The sequence below is a fragment of the Bufo gargarizans genome, chromosome 3 (genome assembly GCF_014858855.1).
Source record: "Bufo gargarizans isolate SCDJY-AF-19 chromosome 3, ASM1485885v1, whole genome shotgun sequence".
Taxonomy (NCBI): domain Eukaryota; kingdom Metazoa; phylum Chordata; class Amphibia; order Anura; family Bufonidae; genus Bufo; species Bufo gargarizans.
In genome coordinates this window covers 508992186-509018046 of record NC_058082.1, presented here as the reverse complement: position 1 = coordinate 509018046, position 25861 = coordinate 508992186, and the positions used below count along the sequence as shown (strand labels likewise).

Genomic DNA, 25861 nt, shown 5'->3' with positions numbered 1-25861 from the left:
TTGAGAATGAGTCCTTAATTATCTTACAGATAAGGGGTGTGAAAGTTTTATGGTCTCTAAATTGATGTTATCTCAGAGACCTGTTGCCCCGACTATGTCTATAGAAGATTCTTTAGATCTTGTAGTGTGTCATAAATCCTTGGGACAAATTCAGTCCAGTATAGTAGTCAAAGTGTCAAGCAGTGTTATAAATTTGTATTCTCACATTCTTCTGGCTCTTTGAGATCTGAAATTTCCTTTTATTATGAGAACTTTCATGTATTCTTCATTGTGTCCTGGGCTACAGAAATGCTTACCCACAGGAAAGTGTAGCTTCTTCTCCTTAAAAGGGAACCTGTCATCAACTTTATGCTGCCCATACTAACAGCAGAATAAAGTAGAGACAGGTGAGTTGATTTCAGCGGTCTGTCATTTATAAGTTAAAAGTAAGTGGTTGCCGAGAACCAACATCACAGTCATTGCAGACTGGGCCTGGAATAGAGTCCTGGCCACCTGAGAAGAGTCCTGGTTAGTCATGAATTCCTGCTCTCATTGCCCACCAGTTTTCTCCCTTTCTCTGAGAACTTACAACCATCAGCAGATGGGGGAGAGCAGGAGATTATGAATAACCATGACTCTTCTCAGGTAGATTTAACTCTTTTCCAGGCCTGTGCTGCCATGATTATAATGCTGGGTCTCGGCAACCACTTACTATTAGCTCATGAGAGACACACCGCTGTCCTCAGTGAGGTCAGCATAAAGTTGATGACAGGTTCCCTTTAAGGCCTGTATGGCTTTTTCTGTATTTTGCGTTCTGTTTTTCACGGATCCGTTGTTCCGTTTTTTGTTTATGTTGTGTTTCCGTTATGTAGTTCAGCAAAAAATCTCTGTATGGTTTCCGTATGCGATCCGTTGTTTGCGGATCGCAAACAGAAAGATATGATTTTAAATCGTTAATGTAATGTACAGTAATGTGTTTTAACAGTATACACATGGGCACAATGGGCATGGATCCTCAAAAAACTGATAAAATACAGATGTGTTCCGTATGCATTCCGTATTTTTTGCGGACCCATTGACTTGAATGGAGCCCCGGATCGTTATTTGCGGACAATAATAGGACAAGTTCTATCTTTCAGCTGAACGGATATACAGAAATATGGATACGGAATGCATACGGAGTACATTCCGTTTTTTTTTGCGTAACCATTGAAATGAATGGTTCTGCATACGGACCGCAAATGGAATCCGCAAAAACAGAATGGAAACGGGAAAAAAAAAACGTTTGTGTGCAAGAGGCCTTATTGTGTGGTGATGGGATTGAGTTTCTGTCCTGTTTCCCAACGTAGAGGCCTCCAACAGGGCATTTAGTGCAGAGAATCAGATCAGACAGGGATGAGCATTTAAAACATCTGAAAAGGACATTTTTACACCAGGGCTATCATCCTGCTTCAATTGAAGATCAGATCACGAGAGCCATTAAAAGGTATCAAACCTGCAATACTCTTAGGCCTCATGCACACAACTGTATGTGTTTTGCGGTCCCCAAAAAATGGATCTGAAAAAAATACGGATGAAGTCCGTGTGCATTCCGTATTTTGCGGAATAGAACATCTGTCCCATAATAGAACAGTACTATCCTTGTCCATAATGCGGACAATAATAGGACATGTTCTATTTTTTTGCGGAACAGAAATACAGACATACGGAAACGGAATGCACACGGAGTAACTTCAGTTATTTTTGCGGACCCATTGGAATTAATGGTCCTGTATACGGCCCGTAAAAAAAACGGAATGGACACGGAAAGAATATACGTTCGTGTGCATGAGCCCTTATTTTGTTTCTCTTAATAGGAGCACTAAACTAGTTCACTGTGTAGAGTGAATGATAAAAGGTGACCAGTTTGACTATATAACTGCATTGCAGTAGTGTATATGTTGCCTTTTGACTATGCAAACATGGCTCCTTTTAGTGATTGTGATGTTTGTGATGCACCTTTCTGTTAAAATCATTGAGGCTGGTTTCACACGTAGGGTTTTTTGTGTTATTCACGTATTTTGGAGTGATTATGCCAGATTTCTTTTATATGGCCACATGTTACTTTGTAGTGAATAATGAAAATGTTTTTTCTTGTTTTTTGCATTGCTGTTGTGCGTCTTTTAGCATTTTTGTCAACACACAACATGCTGTAGTTTTTTGTTTTTTGTTTTTTTCAGGTGTTTTACTTAAAACAGTCTCTGGAAATTGAAAAACACCTGAATAATAAAATGCCTTTTTTCAGTATACAATTAAAAAAATACACAAAATAGAATGCCACACAAAGAATGCCACCGAAAAAAAAAGATAAAGAAGATATGCATTTTTTTTTTACCACTGGAAAATTATTTGTGAAGGAAGACTAAGGGCTCATGCACACGACCGTGCAGTTTTTTGCTGTCCACAAATTGCGGATCCGTCAAAAAAGGACTTTAAAGTAGCTAGATGCTACTTTAAAGTCTATAGTTAATTATAAAAGTCACAATAGACAAAGGGGTCTTTTGCATGGTGTTTTTTGCGTTGTGCTTGTGTGTTTTTAGAGGTTTTGGCATTGGTGACAAAATGCAGCATGCTCTAGGTATATCATTTTTTCAGTAGAAATCTATGGAAGATTAAAAATGCCAATAAAAAAACACCTTTTCTAGGTATACAGTTTAAAATATGTACAAAACGTGAAAAAAAACACATGAACTTTTTTAGCAAATGACATTTATCATGTAGAGAAAGTGTATTGTGATTATCCATATTGCTTCCTTTGCTGGCTGGATTCAAGTTTCCATGGTTAGGACCACCCTGTAATCCTGCAGCGATGGTCGTGCTTGCAGACTATGGAAAAAGCACCAGCCTATGTGCGCTCCCACAGTCCTGCCTTGTATGAACTTTCTCTACATGATAAATGCCATTTGTGGAAGTGAGACAAAAAGTAAGCATGATCAATATAACCGAAAAGCTGGGGCCTTGTCATTGGATTTAAGTGAGCTGCATCCTAAAAACAATTGCACAGACTTCTGTTTAGTATTAGTAATAATAGTCATAGATGAGTTTGGTTGTCTGTAAAGACTATAACTAAACCTATAAAATATAAAACACGTCATTATCCATGTTTTGTGTATACAGAAACGTCTCTTTAATAGTTTTGTATGAAACATTGTGTTTCCCATTTATTTCAGTAACATTATTCATGTTTTACCGCAGTCTTACTCACAGCGAAGATAACATTGGGTCACTGAACATAGGCTTTTTAAAACCTGGAAGGAAGACACCTTGATATGGCCCCAGGTATTCAATGAGTGTATGTGTAGTATCTCCATACTGCAAAAAAAGAAAAAAAAACTGAAATAGTAGCATATGTATTCAGCAGCTACCAGTTCTATCATTAGTCCTAGAAAGAATTTCCTCCAGGCAAATAGCCTAGGAAGCGAAATGAAGTCCCCCTCCCAGTCACTGTCAGAAGGCAAAACTGCCTCATCAGAGAGAAGTCAGTGATCAAAGCGAAGAGTTTAATCACTGGACAAAGCAGAGCCTGAGGGATAAGAGAAACAAATGGTAGATCTCCATAATATCTGGTGTCAGGAAAGAAACTGATAATTCAATCAGCCCTAAAGAGAGCGTCAAAACCTACCGTCTGCAGGACCGCATATTTTACTCTGCCTCCTTCATCCTCTTCAATCCAAGGCTCATTTACAACCACAGCTCCGTGTTCTTTGGCTTTCTTTAAACACACAAAGTCAAGAATCAATGTCTGCATGGTGTAACCTCTAACATTTGAAAACATAATTCAATTCAAGCAAATATTCAACTAGATTTGGTTGGAGATTGAACCCCCTATCCATTTAGATGACTTCAGTGATTTTCTTTATGCACAGACAGGGCTGCCTGAAGTAGGATTGAGGTTCCACACATGCAGCACCACCCATAAATGCTGGAATGGCTGGTTTACATTCGGGGACTATCTCCTCCTCCTTAAAAAATGGGGGGCTTTAGTAATGGGAACTTGGTGGTGACATTCTGGATATCTAGTCTCTCCAACCAAAACTTTAGTTACTGGCTGGAAATTGATATTAAAGGGGTTCTGCAGTAAAAATCTGTGGCTGCTCACATATTTTCCAAGCCCAGCATCACGGGAAGCGTTTTGGCATCCCCCACGTCTGGCCACCGTCATCTAAGACTTGAAAAAGGAGCCTTGTATGCTACGAAACACGTTGTCATCCTTGAATAAACTGAAGTTCACATCCTTATTTCGTCTGGTCGTTCAGTCGCGCCGACAAAGTGTCTTCACGGAGGGTGGATCTCCACGTAGGCCCCACCCTCTCCAATTTCATTACCCACCTCCCAGGGGCTGTCAACCCGTTCTAGTGAGGATCAGACGACACCGGCAGCACCAACCTCTTACCAACACCTGTGTACACTAGGGTTGTGCCTACGGTTGCACAACCACTTAAGGTGAGCCTAATCATCCTAAATTTCCTTTTCTCTACCATACATACTACCCTATGAGTGCCTCTACCTTCCTGGTTACCCAATTTGCGATATTTTCCATAAGAGGAGTGGGGTGTAGCATGAGAACAAGACATTTATCTACTAATGGTGTGCTGTGTGGCCTTTTCTAAGATCCCCTTATAGCTGCAGAATAGCGGCCTTCTACTCCTGTATGGTTTTCCAGAAAGGAGTAGGAGAGGTAGCCAATCATGCAGTTATCTTTATTAAACTACAATGGAGAGGATTGCAGGAGTGATGTCTTCCTTTTTTGAGCTCCAGAGAATGGAATGGTGGACCCCATTCTCCTGATAAATGGGAGTCCTGGACTTGTAACCAGCACCTATTTATAGCATATACTTTCCATATGCCATAAATGTCTCAGGAGGTAATATAACTTTAAGTTTTATTGCCGCCTTTGGGATTGGTTCAAGCCGACAATGTGGCCCTTAGGCTGGAAAAGGTTGTGCATCCCTGCATTAGACAAATGTTGGCCCACTACAAAATGTATGAAGTTGAACCTTAAAGAGTAACTAACCTTTTTATAACTTTCTTTTAAACTGTTCTAAATAGCCCAAAAATGATTTTTGTAATGTATTTTATTAATTAACTATGCTGTTTACCTACTCAAAAAGGACCCAAAGTCCTGGATATTACCACTTCTTAAGAGGACCGGTCACCACAAAATGCAATGCAATCTTGAAAGCAGCATGTTGTAGACTAAGATTAATATATTGATTTGTGGGTAAAGATTCAGTAAAACTTGTAATTAATACATTTATATCTTTGCTTTTTCCACTTCCTGTGAACAGCTATCGGTACGGGGAAGAAAACCGCAATCATAATTGACATGCTATTTAATTTGAAATCCAAGCGGCAGGTCAATTTCGGCACAGAAAAAAACTACAAAGTGTACATGAGATTAGTGTAATCTCACACACTTTGCTGGTACTATAATACGCTGTGTTTTTTCCCCGCACAGGAATCTGCACAGAAAAACTGCATGTATTCCGAAACGTGTCCAGGTGGCCTTAATGGCTGCACAGTAACCTTCAAACCCCCCGCTCAGCTAAATCCTGGACATTCATTTAGGAAAGGTATTTCTACAGGTTCAGATCCTTTTGGCATAAAATAGGTAACACCTTACGATGGAGCGTAAAAACCTAGAGGGTTCAGCTTACATTTGTGTTTTTATAGTATATCCATTTTATAAATTGTATGGATAGTTTTTCATTGACCATATTTTTAAGAAGAAAAAGTTTTGAGAACCAACATTTTGGAATCTGTTAGGAGCACAAATATTCTGTTGAAAATACAGTTCATTCATTTTTTTTAAAAGACTAAATTAACAAATAAACATGAAGCAAATTTTCTAGTGAAAGAGGCCTTTTATTGCCATAAACCTGGTATGTGTCCTACAAGGCTTTCCTTCCCTTAATGTTACGTCACTGTAAGAACTCACTTTCCCTCTCTGCAATATAAGCATACAAGGATTTTTATTGGAGACATTTTTTCAGACAGTATGTCACTTTTCCATATTTCCAATATGTGTTTTAAGTTTACCATGATGCTATATTACTCATTGCTGTTGCAGAGTAAGGCCTCATGCACACGACATTATGTATTTTGTGGTCTGCAAACCACAGATCTGCAATATACGGATACCAGCCATGTGCATGCCACATTTTTTGCCGTCCCAATAGTAGAAATGCCTATTCTTATCTGCAAAATAGACAAGAATAGGACTTGTTCTATAATTTGTGGGATGGACACATGGATGACATCCGTGTGCTGTCTACAATTTTTGTGTCCCATAGTAATGAATGGGTCCTCGTCCAAACTGCAAAAAATGCGGATCAGATGCAGACCAAAAATACAGTAGTGTGCATGAGGCCTAATCCTAGAAATCACCTGAACATTGAAGCAAAGAATTAGTGTAGCACAGTAATAGTCTATGACCATCATTATACAAGGAAAAAAACTAGGTAGGAGCAGAATCCATAAGTAGTTATGTAATAAACTTCTAAGACATGTGAAATCCTAAATACTGTGTCATAGGACATAAAGCAAACTTCTTTAAGAGGATCTGTCACCAATAAACGCAATGCAATATGACAGCAGCATGTTATAGAGCAGGAGGAGCTGAGCAGATTGATATACAGTTTTGTGGGAAAAGATTCAGTAAAACCAGCAATTTATAAATGTCTAAATTGCAACAACAAAAATCCCACATAACTACAGTATCTAACAAAAGAGAGTACAATCCTCACATTTTGGTAAATATTTTATCCTATCTTTTCATGGGACAACACTGAAGATCTGACACTTTGATACCATGTACAGTAGTCAGTGCACAGCTTGTATAACAGTGCACATTTGGTGTTCCCTCAAAATAACTCAACACAGCCATTAATGTCTAAACCGCTGGCAACAAAAGTGACTGCACCCCAATGTGCCCAATTAGCCATTTTCCCTTCGCAGTATCATGTGACTCGTTAGTGTTACAAGGTCTCAGGTGTGAATGGGGAGCAGGTCTGTTACATTTGGTGTTATCGCTCTCACATTCTCTCATACTGGTCACTGGAAGTTCAACATGGCACCTCATGGCAATGAATTCTCTGAGGATCTGAAAAAAAGAATTGTTGCTCTACATAATGATGGCCTAGGCTATAAGAAGATTGCCAACACCCTGAAACTGAGCTGCAGCATGGTGGCCAAGACCATACAGCGGTTTAACAAGACAGGTTCCACTCAGAGCAGGCCTCACCATGGTCGACCAAAGAAGTCGAGTGCACGTGTTCAGCGTCATAACCAGAGGTTGTCTTTTCAAAATAGATGCAGAGGTTACAGGGGTGGGGGTCAGCCTGTCAGTGCTCAGACCATACGCCGCACACTGCATCAAATTGGTCTGCATGGCTTTCGTCCAAGAAGAAAACCTCTTCTAAAGATGATGCACAAGAAAGCCCGCAAACAGTTTGCTGAAGACAAGCAGTCTAAGGACATGGATTACTGGAGCCATGTTCTGTGATCTGATGAGACCAAGATTAACCTATTTGGTTCAGACGGTGTCAAGGGTGTCTTGCCTACAGTCAAGCATTGCGGTGGGAGTATCATGGTTTGGAGTTGCATCAGTGCTGCCGGCTGTGGGGAGCTACAGTTCAAAGGGGAAACCATGAATGCCAACATGTACTGTGACATACTGAAGCAGAGCATCATCCCCTCCCTTTGGAAACTGAGCGGAAGGGCAGTATTCCAACATGATGACGACCCCAAACACACCTCCACGATGACCACTGCATGTCTCCAGACCTAAACCCTATTGAGCCTCTGCAGGAGAACCTCAAACGGAAAGTGGAGGAGCGCACAGTCTCTAACATCTCCCAGCTCCGTGATGTCATCATGGAGGAGTGGAAGAGGGTCCCAGTGGCAACCTGTAAAGCTCTAGAGAACTCCATGCCCAAGAAAGTTAAGACCGTGCTGGAAAATAATGGTGGCCACACAAAATATTGACACTTTGGGCATTTTCACTTAGGGGTGTACTTACTTTATTTTTACCAACGGTTTAGACATTAACCCCTTGCCGTCACACTAACACCGAAAGGCGTCAGTGCGGCGGCTCTCTCAGGTCACACTAACGACGAAAGGCATCATCTCGTGAGACCCGAGATTTCCTGTGAACACTCGCGCGTTCACAGCAGCGCGCTGCTCAGAAGTTATACTACAGCCTGCCAGCAATGATCATTCGCTGGCAGGCTGTAGATGTTAAAATAATCGCATCAGAAAGGTATATCAGACGCTGTTTTGTTAACAGCGTCTGATATACCTGCTACCTGGTCCTCTGGTGGTCCCTTTTGCTTGGATCGACCACCAGAGGACACAGGCAGCTCTGTAAGTAGCACCAATCACCACACTACACTACACCCCCCCGTCACTTGTTAACCCCTTATTAACCTCTGATCACCCCATATAGACTCCCTGATCACCCCCCTGTCATTGATCATCCGCGGATCCACAAAATACAGACATTGGCAATGTGCTTTCCGCATTTTGCGGATCCGCACATTGCCAGAACTATATAGAAAATGCCTTTTCTTGTCCACAATTGCGGACAAGATTAGGACATGTTCTATATTTTTGCAGAACGGAAGTGCAGATCCGCAATTCCGGATCCGAGCGGGACAAAGTCTGTCGCCATAGAAATTAATGGGTCCGCAATTCCGTTCCGCAAAATGCGGAACAGAATTGGGGACGTGTGAATGGGGCCTAAGGGTCCCTTATCACCGCCAGTTAGTTAGCTACTTTTTGCCACAAGTTAGCGGAAATAGATTTTTTCTTTTTTTTTTTCTTTTTTCTTACAAAGTCTCATATTCCACTAATTTGTGCCAAAAAATAAAATCTTACATGAACTCACCATACCCCTCACGGAATCCAAATGCTTAAAAATGCCCTGTGAAATCCTAAAGGTACTCATTGGAATTTGGGCCCCTTTGCGCATCTTGGCAGCAAAAAAGTGTCACACATGTGGTATCGCCGTACTCAGAAGAAGTAGGGCAATGTGTTTTGGGGTGTATTTTTACATATACCCATTCTGGGTGAGAGAAATATCTCTGTAAATTGACAACTTTGCATAAAAAAATGGAAAAAGTTGTCATTTACAGAGATATTTCTCACACACAGGATGGGTATATGTAAAAATACACCCCAAAACACATTGCCCTACTTCTTCTAAATACGGCGATACCACATGTATGACACTTTTTTGCAGCCTAGGTGTACAAAGGGGCCCAAATTCCAATGAGTACCTTTTAGGAGGGCATTTTTAGACATTTGGATTCCAGACTTCTTCTCACGCTTTAGGGCCCCTAAAATGCCAGGGCAGTATAAATACCCCACAAGTGACCCCATTTTGGAAAGAAGACACCCCAAGGTATTCCGTGAGGGGCATGGCGAGTTCATATAAAATTTTATTTTTTTGTCACAAGTTAAAAAAATAATTTAAAAAAATCATTTTCCGCTAACTTGTGCAAAAAAAAAACTTCTATAAACTCGCCATGCCCCTCACTGAATACCTTGGGGTGTCTTCTTTCCAAAATGGGGTTACTTGTGGGGGTTTTATACTGCCCTGGCATTTTAGGGGCCCTAAAGCGTGAGAAGTATTTTGGAATCCAAATGCGTAAAAATGCCCTGTGAAATCCTAAAGGTAACTCATTGGAATTTGGGCCCCTTTGCGCACCTAGGCTGCAAAAAAGTGTCATACATGTGGTATCGCCATACTCAGAAGAAGTAGGGCAATGTGTTCTGGGGTGTCTTTTTACATATACCCATACTGTGTGTGAGAAATATCTCTGTAAATGACAACTTTTTAAAACATTTTATACAAAGTTGTTATTTCTCTCACCCAGCATGGGTATATGTAAAAATACACCCCAAAACACATTGCCCTACTTCTCCTGAATACGGCGATACCACATGTGTGACACTTTTTTGCAGCCTAGGTGCGTAAGTCCAACGAGTACCTTTAGGCTTTACAGGGTTGCTCACAATTTAGCCCCGCCCAAAATGCCAGAACAGTAAACACACCCCACAAATGACCCCACTTCGGAAAGTAGAGACCCCAAGGTATTCACTGAGGGGCATAGTGAGTCCGTGGTCGATTTATTTATTTTTTGCCAGAAGTTAGCAGAAATGGAAACTTTATATATATTTTTTTCCTCAGAAAGTGTAATTTTCTGCTAACTTGTGAAAAAAAAAATTAAATCATACATGAACTCACCATGCCCCTCCGCGAATACTTTGGGGTGTCTTCTTTCTAAAATGGGGGTCATTTGGGGGGTATTTATACTATCCTGGCATTGTAGCGCCTCAAGAAACATGACAGGTGCTCAGAAAGTCAGAGCTGCTTCAAAATGCGGAAATTCACATTTTTGTACCATCGTTTGTAAACGCTATAACTTTTGCGTAACCCAATAAATATACACTTATTGGATTTTTTTATCAAAGACATGTAGCACAATAAATTCTGACACAAACTTGTATAGAAATGTAATTATATTTGAACAATTTTACCAGAAAAAGTTAAAAATACAAGTTTTGGGAGAAAATTGCGGTCTATTTTGATTAATATCAGAAAAACGAAAAATTTCTGAAGCAATCAAATACCACCAAAAGAAAGCTGTATTTGTGAGAAGAAAAGGAGGTAAAATTCATTTGGGTGCCAAGTTGCATGACCGAGCAATAAACCGTTAAAGTTGTGAAGTGCCGATTTGTAAAAAAAAGGGCCTGGTCACTAGGGGGGTATAAACCTGTGGTCCTTAAGTGGTTAATGGCTGTGTGTTGAGTTATTTTGAGGCTACACCAAATGTACACTGTTATACAAGCTGTGCACTGACTACTGTACATGGTATCAAAGCGTCAGATCTTCAGTGTTGTCCCTGAAAAGATAGAATAAAATATTTACAAAATGTGAGGGGTGTACTTACTTTTGTGAGATAATGTACTGTATATATCAATCGGCTCAGATCCTCCGGCTCATTAACATGCTGCCTACAGGTTGTATTGCATTTTTTGGTGAAAGGTTCTCTTTAAGCACCTTAAAATGTCATGGCAAATGTTAAAAAATATATATAAATATCTGGAGTGATGCACACCATTATTTTAACTATATCAAAGCAAATAACACTGCTCTCCAGTGTCATTTTCACCCTCTTTCTTTCTTTTTTTACTTACATTATCTGGAGGTCTCTTCTATGTTTTTTTGGTTGGCCAGTAGCTCTGCCCATGTAACAATCCGTCAACTGCATCTCTCTACGTTGCAATCAGCTTTTGTTAACCCCTTGCTTCCCAGCATAAAAACTAGTCCCTCACTTGAAGCCCCAACACTATAGTATGAAATGTCTCCTCCAATTTTCTTTGCCCCTGTTAGGGCTCTTTCACACTTGCGTTCTTTTCTTCCGGCATAGAGTTCCGTCGTCGGGGCTCTATGCCGGAAGAATCCTGATCAGTTTTATCCTAATGCATTCTGAATGGAGTGAAATCCGTTCAGGATGCATCAGGATGTCTTCAGTTCCGGAACGGAACGTTTTTTGGCCGGAGAAAATACCGCAGCATGCTGCGCTTTTTGCTCCGGCCAAAAATCCTTAAGACTTGCCGCAAGGCCGGATCCGGAATGAATGCCCATTGAAAGGCATTGATCCGGATCCGGCCTTAAGCTAAACGTCGTTTCGGCGCATTGCCGGATCCGACGTTTAGCTTTTTCTCAATGGTTACCATGGCTGCCGGGACGCTAAAGTCCTGGCAGTCATGGTAAAGTGTAGCGGGGAGCAGCTTACTTACCATCCGTGCGGCTCCCGGGCGCTCCAGAGTGACGTCAGGGCGTCCCAGGCGCATGGATGACGTGATCGCATGACACGTCATCCATGCGCATGGGGCGCTCTGACGTCATTCTGGAGCGCCCCGGGAGCCGCACGGACTGTAAGTATGCCGCTCCCCTGCTCCCCACTACTACTATGGCAACCAGGACTTTAATAGCGTCCTGGCTGCCATAGTAACACTGAACGCATTTTGAAGACGGATCCGTCTTTAAATGCTTTCAGTACACTTGCGTTTTTCCGGATCCGGCGTGTAATTCCGGCAAGTGGAGTACATGCCGGATCCGGACAACGCAAGTGTCAAAGAGGCCTTAGAGAGAGAGATAGAGCTATATATCTCTATGAATTTAGAAGTACCGTAGGGATGAATTAATGAAAGGTCTCGGCTGCTTTACTATGAGCACATTGCACTAAGGCTGGGTTCACACCTGAGCGTTTTACAGCGCGTTCCTACGCGCTGTAAAACGCTCAACAAGGAGAAACCAATGATTCCCTATGGGAATGGTTCACACTTGGGCGTTTTACAGCGCGTACGATCGCGCTGTAAAACGCCCGACGCTCCAAAAAGTACATGAGCGACTTTTGGGGCGTTTGTGGCCATAGGACACTGTAGTGAATCACACAAACGCGCGTCAAACGCGCGTTTACTATTACAAAAACGCGCATAAAAATGCGCGTCAAAAACGTTTGCGCAACGCTCAAGTGTGAACCCAGCCTGAGGCGAAGAAGAGAGCGGGAAGCTACTGAGCATGTTAGTCCACCACAGAATGCAGGAGAAGGTGGATTTTGGCCACAGGGGAAACAGCAGGGGGCACAACCAGAGAGGAAAATATAATATACATTTAAAAAAAAACGATAGTTCTAATGCATGTACGTATATTACCATAATACTTCATTTGAAATGCCCTATTCATTGCATAGCACTACTTTTTGTGGGATACACCATGTAATATGTTCCTTGCACCACTCTTTCTAGATTGGTTGGCGCACTAGTAATGATTCTTGCCTATGTGAAACACACTGAATCTTCTAGTACAAAGCATTGTTTAAACATAAGTCCCTTTACATGGACCAAGCAATGGGGCAGTTATCAGGAAGGAGGGTTCCTATAAACCAGGGCTGGCCAACCTGCGGCTCTCCAGCTGTTGTAAAACTACAATTCCCACCATGCCCTGCTGTAGGCTGATAGCTGTAGGCAGTCTAGGCATGCTGGGAGTTGTAGTTTTGCAACAGCTGGAGAGCCGCAGGTTGGCCAGCCCTGCTATAAACAGTCATTCTCAATAATTGCCCTTTGTCAAGATGCTGTGGATGAAAGCACCATTGATACAGACACCAAAATCACAGTTTTGGGCAGAAGATCATTCTGTATAAACAGCAATCTGTATGAGGACAAGAGATCACCGGAATGAGGAGTTGTAAATGCAGCACTCACCTCTGCTGACCATTGGGCAGTTATCGGAAACAGTTTGCTCCCAATAATTGTCTGCACAGTCAACCCATGTAAAGGGGATTTTACACTCCATCTTCATCTGATAATTTTGCAAAACAAGGGTAGAACTGGTTATCTAGTGAAGTGAGCTGAACTGATTTCTGGCTGATACATTACATTACCTTGCCCTCTAGTGGACTTTGTAACGAATTGTTAGCAAATGCTACGTAAACCAAATTTTATCTGCCATTTAAAACCAGAGAGCAACACATATCTCTTTTCTAATCTGTTTTTATTTTCTGATTGTAGATTTTTTATTCTTTTTCCTGAACATCATTATGGGGTGGCCATTTTGCCTGAGCTGTTCTTAACAGCATTTAGAAAGCATTAAGCATATTGCTTTACGGCAGCCCCGTAGTCCATAGACACAATGGTCAGGAGAGGACCTCACTGACTTCTATGGTAGAGTTTTATAGACACGCTCTGTGACCTGTGCAGCGGTCATTGTACAAGGAAAGAATAGTTAAGATCTGAAAATCACCTATTGTGAATGGAGGATCTTGTCTTATCCATACACAGAGGTGATATCATTACAGGCAGGATTATAATGACACATAAGCAGGTAACTGCAGTAACGTGATCTTTACAGACCAAGAAGTGGCGCCAATTATTACAATTAGTGGCCAGTGCGAAAACTGCAGGATTTTATGGTTTTAGTTTAAATATAGATATTGACATGGAAAATTAAAAATAACATCATCAAAAATTATTTTAAAATATGGTAAACATAAAGATGTGGTTTAAACTATAGGTAGTTTTCTGATGACACATTCCCTTTAAGTTGAAATCATAATGGACAGAAATGTAGAAATTAGTAGGAGTTGGGTATGGGACTATTCTTCATTGTCTATTATTATTATAACCTAAACTACTGTGTGTAACATCTGTACAGAGAGGAGTGGTACTTCTTCCAGTTACATAATGTACACATTATGCCACTTTATTGTAATTATTATAATTATTTATTATTAAACTGCCATTCAGTGTAAAGTAGTTTACCATAATACATTGTAGCGCCTCTGCCATTTAATAATATGTTTGTGTATTCTTTGTTCAGTTCTGGCAGCTGGAGAAAGGCTGGTCCCATTTGCCATGCCATGTCTGCCACAGCATTGGAGAGCACGTGTGGTAAGATTGCCAGGCATGTTTCACTGGGTGGTGCTAAAATGATAAAAAGGTGCTGTTCCTGTAATTCAAGGTTCAGTGGGTGGCCCTGAAGTGTCAGGCCAAAGAGAAAGCCTTGCAAGTCATGAATGTGTGAAGCTGGGTGAAGTCTCAAGAACTAGCGAGAGCTGTGGGGGGTGCTAGGGGCGTCTGAACTGTATCAGTAGGGAAGATAATACTGCTGAGAGTTTCTCTCTTCTAAGGCTACTTTCACTTATGCTTTTATTTACTTGAATGCATTAGATAGACATGTGGCAGTTCGTGTTAACGTTTTTGGCGCATAGGCCTTCGTCAGACACTGCGAGTATAATAGAACAAAATTCATCAAAATATAGAAAAGGAAATAATTTATACATCTTATACAAGACTGATGCAATGTTAGAAATTAAAAAATGGCCATCTATTCTGGAGCAGGTATTATCAATCTCGTCAACAATCACATATCAGCAAGCTTGTAGAATGATCACATATCCTTTTGTAGGTAATCATCACAAATGAATCCCAGATTAATACAGTATCTGTCAGTTAAAAAAAAGGGGGGGGGGAGACACACATAGAGATGATCTGGCTCAATTGCTAATTTTGATGCGCAATACATGATATGTGGAAAAACACTGAATGTTATAATACATGATTCCAATAAAGTGCTTTATTTATTTATTTATTTATGCAGTGTCTGACGAAGGCCTACGCGACGAAAACGTTAACACGAACTGCCACATGTCTATCTAATGTATTCAAGTAAATAGAAGCATTCCAATTGAAGATCATCTGCTGTGATTTTTAATCAATTGTTGAGACAGAAAAGTCATCTTTGTACAACTATCTGTATCTAGAATCACTGTGCCTTGTGGGCTGCAGAAGGATAGTCTTTGTAGCCATCAACCCTTGTGGTCTGTTTTAGAATATAGTATGGTATGTATGATATCCTATGGAGCGATTCTGCCAGTGAGAATTAAACAGAGTTTAGTTGCTCGGCACTCGTGTCAGAGCGCTGACTTATTGGAGAAAACAGCATTGCTGCATTGAGTGCGGCCACATTTGGCCACTACTTACCCATCTTTATAGCAGTTATAAGGGTTTTTTAGATCGTAGTGCTATACAAGCTGAATACACCTACCTGACTTGTTTTAAAGGGGGTTGTCTGCTCTAGCAGAAGACTTAATTAGTGGCTGAAATGTTTGCACTCCCCCCCCAATTTTTTTTTTATAAAACCCCATCGCTCTCCTGTTCACAGTCAAGGTGTTGCAGCTCTGCATCTCCTGTCCTGGCTGTTTCAGGTCCCCGCCGGATCAGTAGTAGTGAGGTCCCGTGACCACTGCCGCCAATCAGGCCTCAGTGGACACATGTGCAAGATGGTTAAGCCGGTTGCAACACCTTTGAGTTGGCCATACACAATATCACAATATAGTAAAGAAGGTTGATGGCTGAATGAATGATCACCTGATGAGTGATTCTTCTGCCAAATTTTAGTCAATATTGACCATTACAGTGGTTCAGCCTTGCCGTACTTGTTCAGTGTCAATGGGCGATCAATCTTTCCAGGGACGTTGCTTTACTGAAAGATTGTTTGTGGACCAGCTAGTATTTAAGACATTTTAAACACAGTCAACTTCTTTCCAGAAGATAAACAACTTTGATCATCGTTTGAGATGTCATCGCCAGACGATCAAACAATTGGATTTACGTACAGCAATTCTTAAAAAAAATTCTGCATAACCGAAGATCTGCAATTGCAATTTCAACCATCTAAAGCAGGTATGTACGAGTATTTACTTATTGAGACTATTCGTCGAACCACGCGCATTATCAAAAGTGACTTAGGGTATGAATACTTATAAAAGACACTGTGAGAAGCACTTTAACCCCTTCCCGACTGCCCATTGTGTATATACTGTACGTCCTATCTGCACATGCCCTGTGCAGATAGCAGGAGCAGGTTGGGCCCTGGCTAACAGACACAGCAGGGACCCTGAGGAGAAGACAGGAGTGGTTTATTTCCACTTATGCCTTCTCCTGTGTAGGCAGGAGAGCGCTGTACGAGCGCATGGTGGAGGGAGCAGGAAGAGGCAGAGCTGCTACCCCTGTTAGGGTCCATTCACACGTCCATTCACACAGCAATGTGCTTTCCGCATTTTGCGGACCGCACATCGCCGGCACTAATAGATTATGCCTATTCTTGTCCGCAATTGCTCAATTTGCACAATTGTTCAATTTTTTAGGAACGGAAATGCGGACCCGGAAGTGCGGGTCCTCATTTCCGGAGCCGGGACATATGACTGGGGCCTTAGTCTCAGCGGTCACGTGACCGCCAGGAGTGTCTGGAGCAGGAGCAGAGCTGCAGGGTCTAAGGAGACCCTGATCAGCTTTGCCTGTGTGTCTCCTGTGGATGCCCCAATTACAGTGGAAACAGTGAAAAAAAAATAAGTCTGTGTCCTCCAGAGGTCTTTTAATGACCTCCTGGGTGACAGATTATGTGCCAAAAAGATATAAAAATATAAGTAAAACTTTTTTTTAAATAAAAAATACAAATAAAAAAATGTCAAAAATAAAATAAAAAATGCAGTCGCTAACAGAAACTGTCACCATAGTCTCCCCGTTCTCTCAAACCTATACATGTTATATATGAAAACGATCGTCACAAAATAGGGAACCTATTGCAATAATTCATTTTTGTGTCGGTTTTAATATTTAAGAAATAAAAAGCTATAATTACAAAAAAATTACTTTTTAATAATAATTAGCGGTTTTCCTTCAATTTAAACCTAAAGAAAGAAAAAAAACCTCTAAAATAAAAACATTCTAATAAAAAGTCCTAAGTGTCAAGTAAAAAAAAAAAATCGCAAATATTACTTTGGTAGTCAAACAAATAAAAAACCTACGTCACTAAACCACGTGCACAAAATCACTAAAATTTGACGGGACATTCAGGCCTTTTTTAAGCCCGGTCATGAAAGGGTTGAAATAAACATAGTAAAATAGCATAATATGTAAAGGACAGATGATGAATGACTATTGTGGGTCTGACGACCTGGGATCCCCACTAATCACATGAATGGGATACTTAAATCTAGGGCTGGGCAATTATGTCAAAAATGAAAATAGTGATTAAGTGAACATGTAACCACAATTTTGATTAAAGAACGATTATTTGGGGGAGTGGCTTAGCATGGGATGCTATACGACACCAATGGTTTGATCATATTTTGAGTTCTGCTCTTTTTTTTTTAAAGGCGATATGTTTTTTCTCTATTGGGGATACTCCTGTGTACTTGATGTACATATGCTTAAAGGGGCTCAGCTCTGAACCCGGACATATCCCCCTTTTCACCCAGGCAGCTCCTCTGAGATGAGCATCGGAGGATCTCATGCTTCAAGGGCTTCTTTTTTACACTTTTACCCTGGGTTCACACCTGAGCGTTTTACAGCGCGTTCAAACGCGCTGTAAAACGCTTAAGACATGAAAACCAATGCTTCCCTATGGGAAGGGTTCACACCTGGGCGTTTTACAGCGCGTACGAACGCGCTGTAAAACGCCCGACGCTCAAACAAGTACTTGAGCTTCTTTGGGGCGTTTTGACGCACGTTTGTGGCCATAGGACACTGCAGTCAATGACACAAACGCGCGTCAAACGCGCGTTTACTATTACAAAAAACGCGCATAAAAACGCGCGACAAAAACGCGCGTAAAATGCGCGTTTGAGGAACGCTTAGGTGTGAACCCAGGGTTAGGCCTCATGCACACGACCGTTGTGTGCATCCGTGGCCGTTGTGCAGTTTTCCGTTTTTTTTCGCGGACCCATTGACTTTCAATGGGTCTGTGGAAAAATCGGAAACTGCACCGTTTTGCAGCCGCATCCGTGATCCGTGTTTCCTGGCCGTGAAAAAAATATGACCTGTCCTATTTTTTTCACGGCCAACGATTCACGGACCCATTCAAGTCAATGGGTCCGTGAAAATCACGGATGCACACAAGATTGTCATCCGTGATCCGTGTCCGTTTTTTCCTATCATTTCAATGGCAAACTTGACTTAGATTTTTTTTTCATTTTTCATGTCCGTGGATCCTCCAAAAATCATGGAAGACCCACGGAAGAAAAAAAATGGACACGGATCACGGTACAATGGAACCACGTTTTGCAGGACGTTAAAAAATACTGTCGTGTGCAGGAGGCCTTAGGCGGAGACTTCCTAATGGGTGGGTTTTAGTGCTGCCCTAGCTGTTTTACAGGCTAGGGCAGCGCTAAAGCCCGCACATTAGTGCCAGTGTCGTCACCGGGAACGCTACTAGGCGGAAACCTCCGTCTAGCGGAGACCTGGTACATCACCGGATCTGCAGAAAAAGATTTTGCCATGCGCGATTCAGCGCAGGGCAAGAGAGAACATCGGAGCATGAGATGATCCTCATTTCAGAGGGGCTGCCTGGGTGAAAAAGGGGATATGTCCGATTTCAGCTCTCAACCCGGACAACCCTTTTAAGTATGAAATCTGGGATATTTTTTGTAATGGAATCATGCATATTTTAAGGATGTTCTCTTGTTCTTTCCCACATAACCCATTATATGCCATCCATTTGCTGTCCCTTACTACCTCTCATGGTATATACAGGATTATACAGCAATATAGAGAGGTATATTCAGGTATATTCCTTATATACCCCTCTATATTGCTGTGTACTTCTATATATACTCTACCCCATCTATATTTCTGTATAGCCGTGTACTCCTGTATATACCTCTCTATTAGAGGGGTATATACAGGAGTACACGGGTATGCAGCTAGATAGACTCAATTAATCTCTGTAGTGAGTTTGGTTCTGTCCTGTCAATGTTACATGCTTGCCTCTGGTGCTGTATTTTTATTATGCACTTTGGGGGTCATTTATCAAACTGGTGTAAAGTAGAACTGGCTTAGTTGCCCATAGCAACCAACCTTTGGAACATGTAAGGTGGAATATCATTGGTTGCTATGGGCAACTAAGCCAGTTCTACTTTACACTAGTTTGATAAATGACCCCCTTTGTTCTGGAGCTGCACTTATATTATAGGCTTGGTTTTGGAGCTGTATTTATGTACTAAGCTTGGTTCTGGTGCTGTACATATGTACTGTGGCGCTGTCTCTAGATACAGGGATTCACAGCTTTATTCTCTTTTATATAGCCTGCAGTGTGATAATACTCTGCGTGCATGGGCCCAGTATCTGATCATTATACAGTCAGGTCCATAAATATTGGGACATCAACACAATTATAACATTTTTGGCTCTATACACCACCACAATGGATTTGAAATGAAACAAACAAGATGTGCTTTAACTGCAGACTGTCAGCTTTAATTTGAGGGTATTTACATCCAAATCAGGTGAACAGTGTAGGAATTACAACAGTTTGCATATGTGCCTCTCACTTGTTAAGGGACCAAATGTAATGGGACAGAATGATAATCAGAAATCAAACTTTCACTTGTTAATACTTGGTTGCAAATCCTTTGCAGTCTATTACAGCCTGATGTCTGGAACGCATAGACATCACCAGACGTTGGGTTTCATCCCCGGTGATGCTCTGCCCGGCCTCTACTGCAACTGTCTTCAGCTCCTGCCTGTTCTTAGGGCATTTTCCCTTCAGTTTTGTCTTCAGCAAGTGAAATGCATGCTCAATCGGATTCAGGTCAGGTGATTGACTTGGCCATTGCGTAACATTCCACTTCTTTCCCTTAAATAACTCTTTGGTTGCTTTTGCAGTATGCTATGGGTCATTGTCCATCTGCACTGTGAAGCACCGTCCAATGAGTTCTGAAGCATTTGGCTGAATATGAGCAGATAATATTGCCCAAAACACTTCAGAATTCATCCTGCTGCTTTTGTCAGCAGTCACATCATCAATAAATACAAGAGAACCAGTTCCATTGGCAGCCATACATGCCCACGCCATGACACTACCACCACCATGCTTCACTGATGAGGTGAGGGCAACCATAAAACTTAACTTTTAATAACTATTAAGTAAAAACTTGGGTGGAACGCACAGCCATCTTTGACGCGGCCATGTGACTCGATCCCGTGACCGGAAATTCACATCTGGATATCGCGGGATGTAAGTTTCTGATCGGGGGCTGACATTAGGGGAGGACAAAGGCTTCTGGGAGATTCCGCTCACCAACTGATACCTCTGGACCTGATGCGTTCCACTGGTGAACGACGTGGAATGCTTCTCTATAGTAATTAGGAAGTCAGTACACAGGAACCTATAGGAACGCATACCAGCCTCATTTGACAGGAAGGGGTGTTCTGGTGTACTGCGATCTACCTATGGCGATTAAACCCACTTCTGTACTTACATTTAAAGGAGGAATTGAGCTGCATCCTGGCCCCCTGGAGCCTCCAAGTTCTACACATTGGTCTGTGAGAGGACGATGTCTACATTGGTGGCCTTCAGATAAGTCCTTGGCATTTGTATCTTGTACTAAGACAACATTTTTGTCTGTACCCCATCACAGACCACTGTGGCTCTCCAGTACCTTTATCTATTATATCTGCTATTGTACCGTATTCTTTACAAGGTCGATACCATTTGTCCCCTGACGAACCCTATCCATCATAGGGGGAAACGCGATGGTACTCTTTTAGTGTGTTAAAATAAGGAGTACGTATACCTTGTCTTGAGGTAGATTTTTGACCCTTTTTCAGGGACTCTCTTTAATGTATCAGATATGTATAGGGCTTCATAGGGATAGGTGAGCCGAGGCACAAGGACAGAGTGCTCCTACCATTAAGGGGCAGCTCTGGGCTGAGCAGTTAATTGAGGGACAATTGTAGGGACAGGCATAGGTATCATTGACGTGCTGTCCCGTTTCTACCCCCTATCCACTTAAATTGACTGCCCTTCCCTATACGACTAGCTCTGGTATTGCCATACTATAGTTATTTAGGTCCGTTGGGAACTAGTTTTTACTTAATAGTTATTAAAAGTTAAGTTTTATGGTTGCCCTCAGTGATATGTGCTTCTGTTATTGCAACTATACCTTGATATCATTCTTTCAGTGATATTGTTTCACTGATGAGGTGGTGTGCTTAGGATCATGAGCAGTTCCTTTCCTTCTCCATACTCTTCTCTTCCCATCACTCTGGTACAAGTTGATCTTGGTCTCATCTGTCCATAGGATGTTGTTCCAGAACTGTGAAGGATTTTTTAGATGTCGTTTGGCAAACTCTAATCTGGCCTTCCTGTTTTTGAGGCTCACCAATGGTTTACATCTTGTGGTGAACCCTCTGTATTCACTCTGGTGAAGTCTTCTCTTGATTGTTGACTTTGACACACATACACCTTCCTCCTGGGGAGTGTTCTTGATCTGGCCAACTGTTGTGAAGGGTGATTTATTTACCAGGGAAAGAATTCTTCAGTCATCCACCACAGTTGTTTTCCGAGGTCTTCCGGGTCTTTTGGTGTTGCTGAGCTCAACGGTGCGTTCCTTCTTTTTAAGAATGTTCCAAACAGTTGTTTTGGCCAGGCCTAATGTTTTTGCTATCTGTCTGATGGGTTTGTTTTGTTTTTTCAGCCTAATGATGGCTTGCTTCACTGATAGTGACAGCTCTTTGGATCTCATCTTGAGAGTTGACAGCAACAGATTCCAAATGCAAATAGCACACTTGAAATGAACTCTGGACCTTTTATCTCCTCATTGTAATTGGGATAATGAGGGAATAACACACACCTGGCCATGGAACGGCTGAGAAGCCAATTGTCCCATTACTTTTGGTCCCTTAACAAGTGGGCGGCACATATGCAAACTGTTGTAATTCCTACACTGTTCACCTGATTTGGATGTAAATACCCTCAAATTAAAGCTGACAGTCTCCAGTTAAAGCACATCTTGTCCGTTTCATTTCAAATCCATTGTGGTGGTGTATAGAGCCAAAAATGTTAGAATTGTGTTGATGTCCCAATATTTATGGACCTGACTGTATGTTCACTTTATGGTGGTATTATTAGTTATATTCGTGTTTGTATTGTGGTGGCATGCAGTTGTCCTTGGCTGATTAATGACACCTATTCCTTACAGTTTGATTAGGTAGTTTAGTGCTGCACTTTTATTTTCTTTCTTGTGCGGTGCAACTATTGTGTTGCGTGCAACTATTTTTGAAACCTTTCCATTAGGTTACAATCCTGAATACACCGCTGGTTGCAGCTGAAGAATAGAACTGAACATTTTATGGCGTGCATATTACTGTACAGATTGAGCACGAGGGGGCGCCACTATAATGAAGTAAAAGAAACACTTCACAACTGAAGCATTTTTTGTAAGGCCAGGTTCACATCGGCGTTATAGAATTCCGTTATAGGTTCCGTTGGTTCCCGTTATACATGACTGAAAATATAGTCCTGTCGACAGGACCATGTAAAACGGAAACAAACTGAACCGTTTGACTAGATGGGCCAAATAGTTCTTAACTGCCGACACATTCTTTGTTTCTATGTTATGTGTCCCCATAGACATTTATTAGGACAGAGCAAAACAGAATGCCTCTTAAAGGCTTCCATTTTGCATTCCCTCTTAGAATTCTGTTATATTCCGTTATAACTCTGTTATAACGGAAACTATAACGGAATTCTACAGTATAATGCCGATGTGAACCTGGCCTAACAGTTACAAAAAAAAGTAGTTTTTTTATTCTGAATTATACTAAAATATCATGTTGGGACAGTATATTTTCTTATATATTATTACACCCTAACAACTGACAGTACTGTACAGTAGCATAGGCACTAGTATAGAAGGTTCCACAATGGAGATTTCATCTTTGCCATTAGGAATGCAGTTTTAGGACTAGAGGACCCATTATTGTTACTGAGAGCAGCCAGGGGGCAAAGCACTTGAAAAGTCAAGAGAAAAGAGCATAGGATCACTGGAATATTTATCGAAGAACAGAAAGAATATAAATTGAGAGTAATATAAAAATAAAAAAAAGTTAAATGCATTAAAAGGGTAAAGGTACAGGAAGTGCTAATAAATCATTGTAGAGTCACAGGTGGCATGGTAGGAGTCACTTGACACCTGGCCATCCTCCCTCATCCTAGAGACATCCAGTGTGGAGAAGTTGCCTGAGGCTCCCTTAGACAAACCACGGTTTAATGACAGTATTGTGATGGCCATAGCTGTCTGTCACAATGATATAGGCACAAGTCCTGGGGCAATCTCAATATCTCATGTGGATGGATCCAATTACCACAACCAAGAAAATGTCAATGAACAGCCTACAGAACCCAAAAATTAGCAGGGCATACAGTATTTGTATGTCCGTCAGGAAATATTTTTATATTTTTAGTTTACTATATTTTTTATATTTACTTTATTTTGTACTTTTTTATGTCACACTAGGTGACTGCTATGACAAGCAATTATTTGATTGCTTCTCCCTTACATTAGAATGAATTGCCATTGCATTGTAAGGGCTCATGCACATGACTGTGTGCCGTCTGGGCCCGTATTGCGGCCAGCAAGATACAGGCCCCGGCCTTTCTGGCAACGCATCATGGATGTGGACCCATTCACTTGAATGGGTCCGCAATCCGGAAGGTTGGTCCGGAACGGAGGCACGGAAGCACTACGGAGTGCACTACTTTTTTGTGGTGCGGCCTGTAAGATGCGGATCGCGGACCCCATTAAAGTGAATAGGTCCGCGACCTGCATGCGGCGGACCCATGGTCGGTGCCCGTGCACTGCAGACCGCAAGGGAGATGCAATCTAATTGCTTCTCATAGTCACCTAGTTTTAACTAGAATTCCCATTGCAATTTATTGCAGATTAGCTATGTTCTTATTGAACCCTGCCATCTGTAGGGTTTCATAGGAACTACAACTGCAGTTGCAGGAGTTTATTCAGAGAGACCCAGGCTATCGCAGACAATGAATGGCTCCCCCAGTCATCGTCGCATCTGAAGGGTTAAATGTCTGCGATCGGCATTATGGCCAATCACAGACATTAGTCCCAGGTGTCTGCTGTTTAAAACTGAAAAAACCCTACAGCTATGTCGCCCACTGTGCTCTTGAGACCCCGTATATGCATGGCGGTGCTGGAGAAGTGGTTATAGATGTAGGAAATTTAACAAACAGGATGCAATGTTTGATAAATTTGGTGCAAAATACTCAACACACACTCAAGAAAAACTGACTTCAAAATGTACCCTTGTGATAAGTTATCCCCCAGATCTTTAGGCCATCTGTTAAATGCTGATATTGAATTATGAAGCATCATTATGTATGCAAGTTACTACTAATGGGCCGGCAATACACATTTTTGTGAACAAAAGCCTACAGTTCTAGAAATCGGTCTGGGACTTTTTAGTCTCTTTTATAACACTATGCAGTGTATGGCCTCATGCACACGACCGGTTTTTTTTTTACGCTCCGCAAAAACGGGGTCCGTAGGTCCATGACCGTTTTTTCGTCCGTGGGTCTTCCTTGATTTTTGGAGGATACATGGACATGAAAAAAAAGTCGTTTTTGTGTCCGCCTGGCCGTGCGGAGCCAAACGGATCCGTCCTGAATTACAATGCAAGTCAATGGGGACGGATCCATTTGACGTTGACACAATATGGTGCAATTGCAAACGGATCCGTCCCCATTGACTTTCAATGTAAAATCTGGAGTCTCTTTTATACCATCGGATCAGAGTTTTCTCCAATCCGATGGTATATTTTAACTTGAAGCGTCCCCATCACCATGAAAACGCCTCTATGTTAGAATATACTTTCGGATATGAGTTACATCGTGAAAACTCATATCCGACAGTATATTCTAACACAGAGGCGTTCCCATGGTGATGGGGACCCTTCTAGTTAGAATATACTACAAACTGTGTACATGACTGCCCCCTGCTGCCTGGCAGCACCCGATCTCTTACAGGGGGCCGTGATCAGCACAATTAACCCCTCAGGTGCCGCACCTGAAGGGGTTAATTGTGCATATCATAGCCCCCTGTAAGAGATCAGGGGCTGCCAGGCAGCAGGGGGCTGACCCCCCCTCCCCAGTTTGAATATCATTGGTGGCCAGTGTGCGGCCTCCCCCGGCCCCCCTCCCTCCCTCTATTGCATTATTAACATTGGTGCATTGGTGGCAGTGTGCGGCCTCCCCCGGCCCCCCTCCCTCCCTCTATTGCATTATTAACATTGGTGGCAGTGTGCGGCCTCCCCCGGCCCCCCCTCCCTCTCTCTATTGCATTATTAACATTGGTGGCAGTGTGCGGCCTCCCCCGGCCCCCCTCCCTCCCTCTATTGCATCAATAACATTGGTGGCAGTGTGCCGCCTCCCCTCCCCCTTCCCCCCATCATTGGTGGCAGAGGAGTTGCGATC

The 25861-nt window shown here is 42.0% G+C and overlaps 1 protein-coding gene across 1 annotated transcript in view; it reads right to left on the bottom strand.

Moving 5' to 3' along the window:
* The window catches only part of LOC122930494 (4-hydroxyphenylpyruvate dioxygenase), a 93334-nt gene that overhangs the window by 27636 nt on the left and 39837 nt on the right, over positions 1–25861 (bottom strand). The window contains exons 7-8 of the mRNA XM_044283942.1: positions 3641–3730; positions 3224–3330 (exon numbers count right to left, since the gene is read on the bottom strand). Of these exons, the coding sequence (XP_044139877.1) occupies positions 3224–3330; positions 3641–3730 (197 nt within the window). The remainder of the gene's footprint in view (positions 1–3223; positions 3331–3640; positions 3731–25861) is intronic.